This window comes from Sinocyclocheilus grahami, unplaced genomic scaffold, assembly GCF_001515645.1.
Source record: "Sinocyclocheilus grahami isolate Dianchi unplaced genomic scaffold, SAMN03320097.WGS_v1.1 scaffold371.1, whole genome shotgun sequence".
NCBI lineage: Eukaryota > Metazoa > Chordata > Actinopteri > Cypriniformes > Cyprinidae > Sinocyclocheilus > Sinocyclocheilus grahami.
Genome location: NW_015505550.1, coordinates 721312 through 734451, shown reverse-complemented (window position 1 = coordinate 734451; position 13140 = coordinate 721312). Strand labels below are relative to the sequence as shown.

Here is a 13140-nt window from a genome sequence, read left to right as displayed (position 1 = left end):
CTCTAGGCATGACGAAGCGGATATCGTCCTCTTTTGGAAGGCCAAACAAAGTAGTTTCGCTTTCACAACGAAACACAGCGTCTCCACTGCAGGGCAGCAACAATACTACAGCGAGAATAAAAGTTACGCCTTTTCTTTGCGTGAACATTTGGCCGGCGTTATGCAAATCTTCCCACATTGTGACGTAGACATGTGGGGGCGTGTTAGAACGAGCCGTTTTAGGTAGGCGTGGTTGACTCTTAACTTTTATAAAGAATATCTCTTTGGATTTGAGACTTTAGTTTTTGCAACTTTACAGATCTTCTTTATGCACCAAGAGATTGTAACACTCCAAAGAGAAAGGAAAAATTTAAATCGCATCATATGACCCCTTTAAATAGCAGTCCCAAACTAGTTTTTGTTAAAACAATTAAGTTGGTATGAGCCACCAGTCATTTAAACATATACAAAATAACACAAAGTGAAAATAACATGACGTTTTTGGGTTATGAAAACAACAGTTACCATGGTGAATACACAATACTAACATGAACTGTTAATAAAACATGAAAACTGCTCCTGAATAGAATGAATATCATACCTTCATGCAAATCCTTCCCAGCTAACACAGGAAGTACCAGTTATGTGATTTATTGGTACTTTACTTTTATTTCACACGTTGCATGCTCGTAGTTTCTTTTGCGCTTTAGTGAAATTATATACAGCGTGCGCCGCCGCATTTGCACATGCAATTGAAGAGTGCGTGCTACAAGCACAGTATAACATCTGACAGGACAGTTAATTTTTCTGAGGTGAGAGACTTTTTATTTCATAAGCTACAAAAATAATGATAGAATAATGAGACTGACATTAAGCCTTACAACATCTCAATTGGGACAGCACGTTTTTCTCAGGCAGTCTTTACTTAAACTGCAAAAATAAAGTGTCAACAGCTTTCACGCACATCTTTCAAAATAAAAGTCTTGCATCAGAAAAACATTTAGAATTACGTTTTTTATTGTTGATGTTGTTTCTTTGACTGGACACTCTGCAACCCACCAGTTGAGAAACGATGGTTTACATCATCTTAATGCTGGGCGGTATACCGTTCGGTGTCTGTTCTGTGCAGTGAGCGGCAGAGAAGCAGCGCATTCAGTTGGCCGGACCGCAGCCGACTCGTCAATAAATGAGTACAAAACAGCGTTTCCAAGCACCTGTCCCTTACTGATTGTATTTTTTTTCGTTTGTTACTCAGACGCAGGCAGTGCGTTGCATGAGACTAAAAAGTAATATAGCCAAAACAACCGCATAGCTGCTCTTTAGTGTAGATGCATGTTGATTTTATCAGACGATGTCACGATTATAAATGAGTGACTCCTGGTTAACATGTATTAAAAGGGGTCGTGTTTAGTCACTATTTAGTGTGGTATTTTTTGACAATATTCACTCATCATGACAGTAAAATAGGGCATTCTAAGTCAATATATTGCAGTTTTTCCTCTCTCAATCAGTAGAAAATATGGTTAACACCCGGTCATGCATGAAAAAAAAAATACCGTCATGTACCGTGAAACCGTTATAATTTAGAAAAATACCGTGATATAAATTTTTGGTCATACCGCCCAGCCCTACATCATCCCAAAATGTACAATATATTATCAACCAGCTATGATCTGCTAAATGCTACTACAATGCATGAAGATATTAACATTATACATGAAGATAATAATTTTCTGTAAGGCTGCTTCAAAACAGTGTGAATAGTGAAAAGCCCTATTCAATTAAACAGATTTCACTCACTCACAGATGTATCAGAAATAACCTTATGCACTATAAAATGGAGCCAATGTCCTTTAGAAAATGTTTTCACTTAATTTCTCCATTTGGATGACAAGAATGATAATGCTGCCCAGGTCTGCAGGCCTTATCTGACAGCTGTATTAAAACGTCTTCAGAAAAAAGGTTGGAAACAAAGCCTGACATTCATCTGTGGTCAAGGTTAAAAAGACAAAAAAGCTTGCTCTCTACTTGTTGAAAACATTTGTCTTCAATAAATAACCAAGTCTAGTGGTTTTTGAAATAATTTAACTGTCACAAAAATACAGAGTGAGCTGATAGATTGCAGTTCCCCTTCTACATCCTCTAGCGCAGGGGTTTTCAACCTCAACCTGTGGGACGTGGACGTGCCCCCCCCCCAGGGGGACACCGGCACCTGTAAAGGGGGGCGTGAGAACCTGCTAATGGGATAGTTCACCCAAAAATTCATGTCGTTCCTCTAAGACGTTCATATTCAGAACACAAATTAAGATATTTTTGATGAGATCTGAGAGCTTTCTGACCCTCCATAGACAGCAAGGTAACTACGTTTAAGGCCCAGAAAGGTAAAAAGAACATCGACAAAATAGTGCATGTGACATCAGTGGTTCAACCATAATTTTATGAAGCTATGATACTTTTTGCATGCAAAAAAACCAAAATAAAAACAACAACTTTATTCAACAATTATGATTCGTGATTCGTCGACTTTATTCGACTATTCGATTTGTAAAAATCCTCGACTTCATTTTGCTCGCGTCAACTAACCGGCAAAATACCGGAAGTGGTGCATTTCACAGACGAGAATGTATAAAACACATTATTAGTCTGTTTTCCAAGGCTGCATGATATATTAAACCCATTGATTTAATTAAATAATTATATGCGATGCAGTTCTAATACAGTATATGCGCTTTAATTATTTACATGGTTGTAGGTTAAGTACATGCGTCACACAGCGGCTCCCTTCACAGTAGTTCCACGGGAACTGTTATCTTTTACATGTGTGGAGTGTCTCAAACTCCATCTCTGCATGTTGTTGTGAGTTTGGGTTTATTATAACGCAACACGCGCCATTTCATCAGATTTGTAAGGTAAATAATTTATAAATCTACGCAAACACAGGAGAATACATTGTTGTTTCAAAATAAAAGCTCAAACCCTCACTCTGAGTTTACACGTTTTGATGTCCACATATTCATTTAATTACAGTGGCTATAGCATTTCTGTCCTAAAGAAATGGCCAAATATAAAAGATTAAGTGGCCATTTGAATGAAATGATGCTTGGTCAATATTAAACAAGGATTAGATCACACAGCAATGTGTAAAAATAATCATTAGGCCGTTGGTGCCCTCTGAAGGCCTTTGTTGTGATGCGTAATGTACATTAGCTTTATTGTTTATAATACATTATGTATTTTAACAATTTTGTTCAATAAAACCATAAAACCATATGATTTCTTGCTTTTGATACTTTGTTTGAACTAAATATTATTGCCTCATTGCTATTATATATGTATTTTAAGTAATTTTAAAGGCTATTGTTCACTTACATCTATTTTTATTACCACAAAATAAATTATTATAATTAAAGGGCACTATTAAATCGTTTTATTTCCAAATTCATTTTTTTCCATTTTCATTTTTCTATACTCTGTTTTAATGGTTAAATCAAATTGTATTAATCAAAAAGCCTGTCTAATTAATTGAGTTTTACAGTTTCATCTTTACCAAATTCTATTTTCCATTATTTTCTGGATTGTATTTGAATGGTTCCAGAAAATTTTAATAATCAAAAGCATCTCCAATTAATTGATTTTATTTAAAAAGTTTTTTTTTTTTAAGAAATACTGCACATTTACATTTTTCTCCTAAATAAATTCTGGTAAATAATATTTCTGGTAAATACTCCTTTAAAAAGTGTTTTTTGATTATAATTGTATTATTAGTAGACTAGAACACGTGGATATGTTGTCATTCTTACACTATAATACTGAACTTAGATTTCAGTGATTTGGACTATGAGATGGACACTTGCTTCTTGCATTTATGTTGCACTTTACTTTTTTACTTTTGGATTTCATTTGGTTTAATGAAATATAGTTTAATAAAATATTCTTACGTAAAATTGTTGATTTTTTTATTTGCGGGAAATTAATCGTTTAGATTAACTGATTAATCGACAAATTAGTCGATAGATTAATCGAAATAAAAATAGTCGTTAGTGGCAGCCCTAGTGTTATGTGTCTCTGTGAGGAGCTTGCACAATCGGTGCTTGAGGACTCTGAATGTGCTCATTGTGAGAATCTCCAATGAGAAAGCTCCGTTTCGCCTTTGTCCCTCTTCTTGAGGGATGAGGGACAAGCATCTGTGTCTCGCGGTTCGGGTCCCGCTGCTGCTGAAAGATCACGGAGTTCGCAGGTCGAGCTTGCAGAAAAGTTTGAGAAGGGTATGAACCTTTTAAAAGCTTCCGCTTGGAGCTTGGGCGCTCTGCGGGATCCAGACGCTGGGAGTAATAGCGTGCACCACTAAGAGACTTGATTTAGTTTGGTCACATGAAAGGCAGAAGCCCACCCGTGGCAGATTAGATAAGCGCTTTCTGGTCATGACCTCCTCTCCCCCAGGAGTCTCCCCTTTCTTCCCGACCTCCAAACAGAGTAAGTGAGATTGTGGGACATTCCGTATTCGGCTCAACTGCATTTTTTACAGCATGCGGATTACACTAATGTCGAGGGTGTGGCTGATTGCGAATATGCAAAGATGCCCCCTGTGGAGAAGACGCTTGCGAGTTTTCTCTCCCAAGCATGAGTCATCTTCTTTAAGGACTCCTGCTCTGCCATCCAGACCACTTCAGACCACCTCACGTCTGAATGGCAGGGCGTATGTGGCAGCAGGCCAAGCTGGTGGAGCCTTGCACTCAATGGCTATGCTTCAAGCTTACCAAGCTGTCTTGCTTAAAGACCGAGATGAGGGCAAGGATTTGTCCCCTGAGGCAGTTAAGGAACTTGCATCACAGACTTGGCTCTTCACGCCACTAAGCTCTCCCCCAGGAGTCTCCCCTTTCTTCCCGACCTCCAAACAGAGTAAGTGAGATTGTGGGACATTCCGTATTCGGCTCGACTGCATTTTTTACAGCATGCGGATTACACTAATGTCGAGGGTGTGGCTGATTGCGAATATGCAAAGATGCCCCCTGTGGAGAAGACGCTTGCGAGCTTTCTCTCCCAAGCGTGAGTCATCTTCTTTAAGGACTCCTGCTCTGCCATCCAGACCACTTCAGACCACCTCACGTCTGAATGGCAGGGCGTATGTGGCAGCAGGCCAAGCTGGTGGAGCCTTGCACTCAATGGCTATGTTTCAAGCTTACCAAGCTGTCTTGCTTAAAGACCGAGATGAGGGCAAGTATTTGTCCCCTGAGGCAGTTAAGGAACTTGCATCACAGACACAGACTGCTGCTGCCACTGGGTGTGCGATGGCAACAGCGGTGGCTATGGAGAGGCATAATTCAGGGTAAAGCTTTTTTATGAAGAAAAGTGCACCAGCAGCTTGATCTGACACGTTCATTTTATTACTCACTTTGTCCAGTAGAGGGAGCAAGACCTCATAAAGGCCATGTGAGATAACAAGATGTGGACATTACTCTGGTTACAAATAACAACTGTTCTGTTCTGACAGGAATTTTAACTTCTGCCACTACACAGATGGGAAAGTGAAGCTTTTGCAGATGATTTATAGTATAAATTAATTTCATGCTGAGGATTATTTTAAATCATCTAAAGTCTTTTATTTGTGCACATTATTTTTCTGAAACAGTATTTCTCAGTTTTGTAGTCTGTGAGAAACAGTGAGCACTATGCAAGTGAGGCATGAGCTACTGCAGTGAGAGAGATCCAGATTTAGACATTTCCTGAGCAGACAGAGACACTCTACAAACTTTCAGTCAAATTGAGTCAGTAATAAAAAACGTAGCTAATCACATTGGCGAAAATTGCAAACACTTTTTCAGCATATAAGAGCATTAGGGCACTAGCAATTCACATACTTACAAGCGATTAACGGGATGCAGAACTGGGTAATTGGGAGAAGGGAGAGTGTGAGAGAATGTTTCTATGCAACTTTGTTTGCCTGCCATGTTTCTCTAATTCAAGCTAATGAGGCAGTTGGGCTGAATCTGTTGAGACAAACAGCCCGTGGCCACCTCCTCTACACACTGACGCAGTTACAAAGTGGGTCTGTGAATGTGTGAACGTGCAATTATACTCAACGCTTGTTCTTTGGCACATCCAGGCAACGACTGAATGGATTTGGTGTGTGTAATATGTTTTGCGGTCTGAAGACATGCGCGATTTCTTAATATAACACTAAATATTGCCGTGAACATCATGAAAGGATCTAGTCACTGCTGCAAACTGTCCTCCGTACATGTGTACAGAAAAGCAAACATGAAGACATGCAAATGTACAGTTCAGGTAATGTACACTGCAAAAATATCCCTAGATAAACAGCCATTAAAGCACAAGTCCGATCATTCATGCATCACCTTATAGAAACGTAATCTCCCAGAAATACAAACGCATGTCTATACCCTGGAAAAGAGCAGAAGAAAAGACAGAGGGGAGGAGAAAAACTGAACCTTCACTCCAAAAATAAAACAGATATTTAGTTTGGCACAGACTGTGTTTCAGCTTCTGATGGTAATGACATTATAAGAGCGCTAGTGGACAAACTCTCATAAATAAGAACTGTGGTTTCCAGGCAGATAGAATGCTGGGAAGGGCACGTTACAAACACATCCTGTCTAGAGTTGAACACCGCACTGTAACACACGCATCCCCAAACACCTCACACAAATCACAAAAAAACACAAACTTTTCAAATCCGCTCACTTTAAAAATGAGCACCTCCCTTTGGGAAAATCACATTCGTTATCCTGTTTTACTGGGCTAAAAATATCTACCTGTGGCTGAACTTTGCTTGGATGTTTTTCTTTACATGATTTATTGCTGACTACACTGAAGAAGATGCTTTTGAAAAATGTGTACGCACTGTGCCCTTGAGTGTTTAACATCAGCGCCCTTTTTATCTAGAGTAGGCCTATGCCTTCTATGACACTATTTACTGTTTTCTACATAAAATCATTCTGCATAAAGATGTTAAACATTCTGTGAAAATATAACCTTTATATCTTTAACATTGACTGAGTAAGGCCATGTCAAAGATTGAAATCATAGTGAAACTATGGTTGAAATCAAACTTTGATGCTTGTTATCTCATAATTAGATTTTGAGATTTTAGCCTGGATTTCACAGACAGGGTCACATATTATAAGGAGGTGATATGCATTTCAACTACTTTATTTTATTCTCACATGTTAATGCAAGAGACCAGTTTTGCAAATTTAGTTCTTTGTAAACACCTTTTTAATGTATTGACTAGGGTTGTTGCAAAATACCAGTATCGATGATAACCATGACATTTAAAAACTGAAATAATGATATCATGTTAATACTACACATGATAATATTTTAAATAATCCAGTGCTGTTATCTGCTAAACACTCCCAACACAGTAGGTGGCAATACCACATCTTAATGCTAGTTGCTAACAATCATAAAACAGAAAGAAAGAAAAAACGTGTCTGTGTAGCTAGTACTGCTGCACAAAATCATGTAAGAGAAGATAACAGACAAAAGTGAGACACTGTGCCTGCACACAAACAAAAGAAAAAAAATAGCTTGCGAGAGTGGACATGTTTTGGGAAAAAGATGGGATATTAGACACCTCAGTCTTGCCATGTCCCAGAAAAATTTCCAGCCCAAAGTCAACTCAAAATCCACCCAAACAGAATGAAAACTAGCCTAATTTCCCCCCGTCCAATCACAGTTGACAGGTGCAGGATTTCCAAACATGCCATATTTTCTTCAGTTGCTATTTCAGCTGTCTTTTGGTTGCCAGGTATTCATTCCCAGCTAATTTTTTAGTGTGATTCAATTTTATTGATTTTTATCAATAAATAAATATATAATTTTATCTATATATTTATATATATATCGTGATAATATCGTTATAGTAAATTCTTTTGGCCACAATAATTGTGTACTGGTATCATGACAGCCCTAGTATTGAGGCATGTTGGTGTGTGCATATACAAGCCAATGTGTTTTTTACCTTTAAGTATTTGACTAGTTTTTGGATCTGCCAGTATTCAGAGGGCAGGTCGGTGGGGATCTCTGCACGTCTTTCATGCTGTTCCTCATCTTCCTCTTCCTCTGATGAACTCTCACTGAAGTCGTCAGCTCCTCCTGGGCTTTTACTGCGCATACACACACACATGCACCTATTAGACGTATTAATATTCAAGCTGGCCCACAATTTTTGGTCTCTCAGACTCACACTGTGAGAAGTACTCTCCCACAGAATTTTCTCAGGGTAGAAATGAGAACTATCCATACATAACAGGACATTATAGAAAAAGCCCTTTCTATAATAAATAGAGCTTAATACATCAAATTGGAGGAGATTTGGAGAAGGTGCAAGCCAAACCACACAGCACATTCTCTCAAAGCTCTGGTAAAATCTCTCTGAATCCAATGTGGAATGAATTATTGCTCTCTGAAAGGCCTTCATGCTCAAACCCTTGGACACAACGGCCATCAAACTCAGGGGTGTATTTGAAGTGTCATCTTAAGCAATGGCATCAAATTAAACGGCAGGGGATGGAGAGAACAGAGACAGAGCAACAGAAAGAGAGGAAGACTGGAGTGGTCATCAGTGCGTTTCTGAACTCTTTCATCGCAAGCTTACACACGTACGCACAAACGCAGATGGCCGTTAAAGTGGATCAGGCTACTGAAATGAATGTATCGTCAAACGAGTCATGAAACTCGGTACACACGGAGAAGAGACCAGAGGGACTCAAATACGTTTTCCAGGGGATAACTGTATTGCTGGACAGCAGCGTACTCATCTTATTGTAATTCACACTATGATAAACAGCGAAATCGGTGCTAGTCACTTACTGGAAGCATGATGTGTGTGCTGCAATGAGAATGATTGTAAGTGTGCTGGCTTAGTGTGTTATACATTACATTACTGATGTTTTTGTGTACGATGAACTCACACAAGCGATCTTCAGAAAGCTACAATGGCTTTCGTGTGCATCACTGATTTAAAACGCCTCTATTAGCAGTAGGACTTGGGAAAGAGAGACTGCGGCTACACCCGGAGCTCCTTACAGGCAGGACTGTGTACTCTGGCAGTCGATGTTATGGTGGACAGCTGGAGTTTTCACTCACCATCGCCAAACAGACAGAGAGGAGTCAGGAGATGGAACAGGGTTATCAGCAGCTCAGGCACAGGCCGGTTATTGCAGACCGCTACTCCCAGTAGCACCAGAGGACCGTTCCATGAGCACACCAACCTGAACGGCTGCTTCATCCGTGTCTTATTAAAGGCTATAAAATGAATACTTATCCACAGCTGAAATAATTTGCCCTGAAAGTGAGTCTTTATTTCCAATTCAGTGATTGGTTAAGTTTTTTATGTTTGGCCGGGAGAATAAAGGGTTATTCAATTATGCGTGTTCCTGGGAGAGGGTTTTACAGATCAGAGAATCAGAGAAAACGCCTCTATTAGCAGTAGGACTTGGGAAAGAGAGACTGCGGCTACACCCGGAGCTCCTTACAGGCAGGACTGTGTACTCTGGCAGTCGATGTTATGGTGGACAGCTGGAGTTTTCACTCACCATCGCCAAACAGACAGAGAGGAGTCAGGAGATGGAACAGGGTTATCAGCAGCTCAGGCACAGGCCGGTTATTGCAGACCGCTACTCCCAGTAGCACCAGAGGACCGTTCCATGAGCACACCAACCTGAACGGCTGCTTCATCCGTGTCTTATTAAAGGCTATAAAATGAATACTTATCCACAGCTGAAATAATTTGCCCTGAAAGTGAGTCTTTATTTCCAATTCAGTGATTGGTTAAGTTTTTTATGTTTGGCCGGGAGAATAAAGGGTTATTCAATTATGCGTGTTCCTGGGAGAGGGTTTTACAGATCCTATTTCAATGGTTAGGTTTTTACCTCAGAGAAAATACCATATGTACAATGAAAAAGAGATTTCTGTGGACTGAGACTATGGTGGCATACATTTTTTGAGAAGACTGGCAGCCTGGTAGAGACGATCCAGAAAAATTTGCTTTTTTTTGGTTCTCGGATGCGGGTGACTTTGTGCTGTATTCCAAGATCTTCTTGCTTTCTCTGCTCCTTCTGGCCTTCTCCTCTACCTCACTGGAAAAAAGCAACCAGACATTTAACACATGTTCATACATTTTAAAATGTCACCATGAAATCAAAATCAACTATTTAAATTTATTTTTTAATGGAATATTGCTTAGTGTTAATTAGGGTGACCATACATGCCCTTTTTCCCGGACGTGTCCTGGCCAGGATTTCTATATTGTCTGAAATATCCAGGTTTTGGCTTTGTTTCTTTTTATGCTTTTGAATCACTCTCACGGTACGCTGATGTCACACACCGATCGGTCTTTGCAGCGCTGCTTCAAGTTGAACACACCTAATATGTACGCGTATTTGCATCGCTTTGACCGTTCTCTGTAGATCCCTTTTTCTCACACGCCACGATTGGTCGATTATGTGCAATGCCTGCATGTTAATGGTCAAAGTACTTTTTGATAATTACCTTCAGCAAGTATGAAAACAAAGCCAAAACCTGGATATTTTAGGCAATATAGAAATCCTGGTCAGGAAGTGTCCGGGAAAAAAGCATGTATGGTCACCCTATGTTAATTATTATTGATTTATCTGTGCACATCATTATTTAAAAAAAAACGTGTCATAATTGTTGAACTTGTCACTCACATGAGATGATTGCAGCAATTAGCAAATGAAAACAAACCAATCAATTACAGATGGGAAACAATCAAGTCCCAGCCTACATTTGTTTCTCGTTCGAGAAGTCATTTCACTTGGATACGAAAAAAAGACAATCAGAATTTCAAGTCGACTTAAAGTTTCAGAGCTACTTTTTCCCCCTCAATGATTTAAATTGTTTTTGGGGTACAAAAAAGGTCAGGTAACTTTTTACATTTTAAATTCACCACTTATGATATTGCATAATGTCTTGTATGCTTTGTATGTCTAGTCTGATATTTTATTTGTACCACACAAGTATCTCCTATGACTACTGTATGTGGATGTTCCATATACAATGGTTTTAAAAGCCACTTAAATTTTCAGTTTAACTAGCACCTTTGTTGCATTTCCCTGCATTTAATCTTTAATTTTGTTTGTTCAATAGTTTTTTTTCCCTCCCATCAGGTAATAGGTTAGTTTCAGCCTGCTGTAGCCCTTCTGAGTGTGTCTAGTTCTGTGACACCTTACAGAAAACGCTTACATCATTTGAATGCAAGTTTGGTTCTGGCAGAACAGTGTACATTTTCACATCTGGGAAATTCGTATTTCTCCAAAACAAAGGATTATTGTTTTGGAAATCCTAGATGACTAGTCAGAGGAGGTTTACCAGTAACAAGTGTTGAAATAGCCAAAGGGCTGATTTGTCTGCTAGATCAATCCAAGGAGGAGAACACATGTCTGAGTGATCAACTCTGCCTTTATCAGCTCACCATCACTATGGATAGCTATGCCATGACTTTACCAACTGACACTCACAAGAGAACAGCCACTAATATATAAGCCATATAACTAAGTGTGGCTGACTGCTGAACTGTGTATCTATACAGTATGTAGACCAACAGTGGCACTCCAGCAAACATCAGTGTCGGTGGCCTCTGATGTTCATGCTGTGATGGTTTTTTGAGATCCAGTGGGATTTGGAATGATCACTTACTCATACGAAGACGTGAGGCCGAGGTTCTTCCATTTCAAAGATGGTTCTAATTTATTCTTCCTACTGCCCGGATTGTTCAGCGCAAGCTGTTGTCTCGCCTTTTCAGGCACATTCTTTTCCTCATGGTCGTAAGACTTCAGGGTTTGGCCAGTTTCCTCCACATCAACCGTTTCCACATGTAAGATCTTTTTAGCGGATGGCACATCTTGAATGGCAAAGTCCTGTAGGAGAAAGTGAATAAAAAAAGAAACAAGGGAGTCAGGAAAAGGACATGTCTAAGTTCTTCCTTTAAAGCATTTTTCGTTTAACAAAGATCTTCATGAATGCACTCTTAGCAACATATTTTCCATTTTACATCTGACATATTGTCTCTTTATTGGGGAGGCACATCACACACTCATATTCGACTTTTAATTCTAAGAAAGAGACATATAAAAACTAAATCCCACTTATGAATTTGTATCCCTGAACATTTATATAATACAGCCTTTCTCCACAGTCCACTGCCAGAAAAACAGTCCAGTCTTTGAGTTATGAGAATAAATGAGGGAAAAAATAGAAAACTATTTCCAATATTTCTTCTGTTAATTGTCTATACAATATGAGAGGTTTATTGTTTCTATACATTCTTGAACTGCAGGCTGGCAGTTTGGCACACAGTCAGTGGAGTTTTTGTGACAAAGTAACAAAACAAAGATTTTTTTTTAATCTGTCTCTCTCCTACTTCTTTATTAGTTCAGTGAGAAGCTCAACAGGAGACATATGAATGGTTAAGAGGCAGGAAAGATTTTAGTCACAGGCACCTGCTATGCCCTGCCATCAGCTTTTCATTGATTCCATCTTTTTAGAGAGATGCAGCAAGAAAAAGTAACAGAAAGTGCAAGAAGAAGAGATAATAGTATGAGAGAGGAAGAGTTCAGAAAGAGTACACAAGGGAAAAAGCTTTTAATATGGCACAAGGGACCCTGTGTGGATCCAGGTAAGCACACGTTGTGCCTTTCATGAGCATTTCTGGCCTGAAGAAGGCCAAAGTTAAGAACCTCCAAAGTTATATCCATTTCCTCATACCACTCCACCCATCTTTAATATTATAATTGAAGTAATAAACCTGCAAAAACCTTGTCCAAGAACAAGAAGGGAGAATGAACTCTCCAGTGTGGCATCCCAAACAGAAGCCTGAATATCAAGTAAGAGAAAACCTCAAACTACTGCAACATCCAACTATGAAGACACATGAAGAGAGAAATTTGCAAGACAAAAGAATATTACAAAACCTAGTGCACTAACCACTAAAGAAGACACTCACAATCGATTTCAACACAGGCATCATGAAAGGAGTCTAATATGCATAAACTCTAACACTCTAATATGCATAAAATCATAAATAATTTTTTTTTTAAACTCTGTGTGTGTGTGTGTGTGTGTGTGTGTGTGTGTGTGTGTGTGTGTGTGTGTGTGTGTGTGTGTGTGTGTGTGTGT

The 13140-nt window shown here is 39.2% G+C and overlaps 1 protein-coding gene across 1 annotated transcript in view; it reads right to left on the bottom strand.

The window, feature by feature from the left end:
- odad2 (outer dynein arm docking complex subunit 2) overlaps positions 1–13140 on the bottom strand; it is a 62933-nt gene that overhangs the window by 35959 nt on the left and 13834 nt on the right. Inside the window, exons 8-10 of the mRNA XM_016230473.1 lie at positions 11662–11882; positions 9942–10082; positions 7964–8108 (exon numbers count right to left, since the gene is read on the bottom strand). Coding sequence (XP_016085959.1) covers positions 7964–8108; positions 9942–10082; positions 11662–11882 — 507 coding nt within the window. The remainder of the gene's footprint in view (positions 1–7963; positions 8109–9941; positions 10083–11661; positions 11883–13140) is intronic.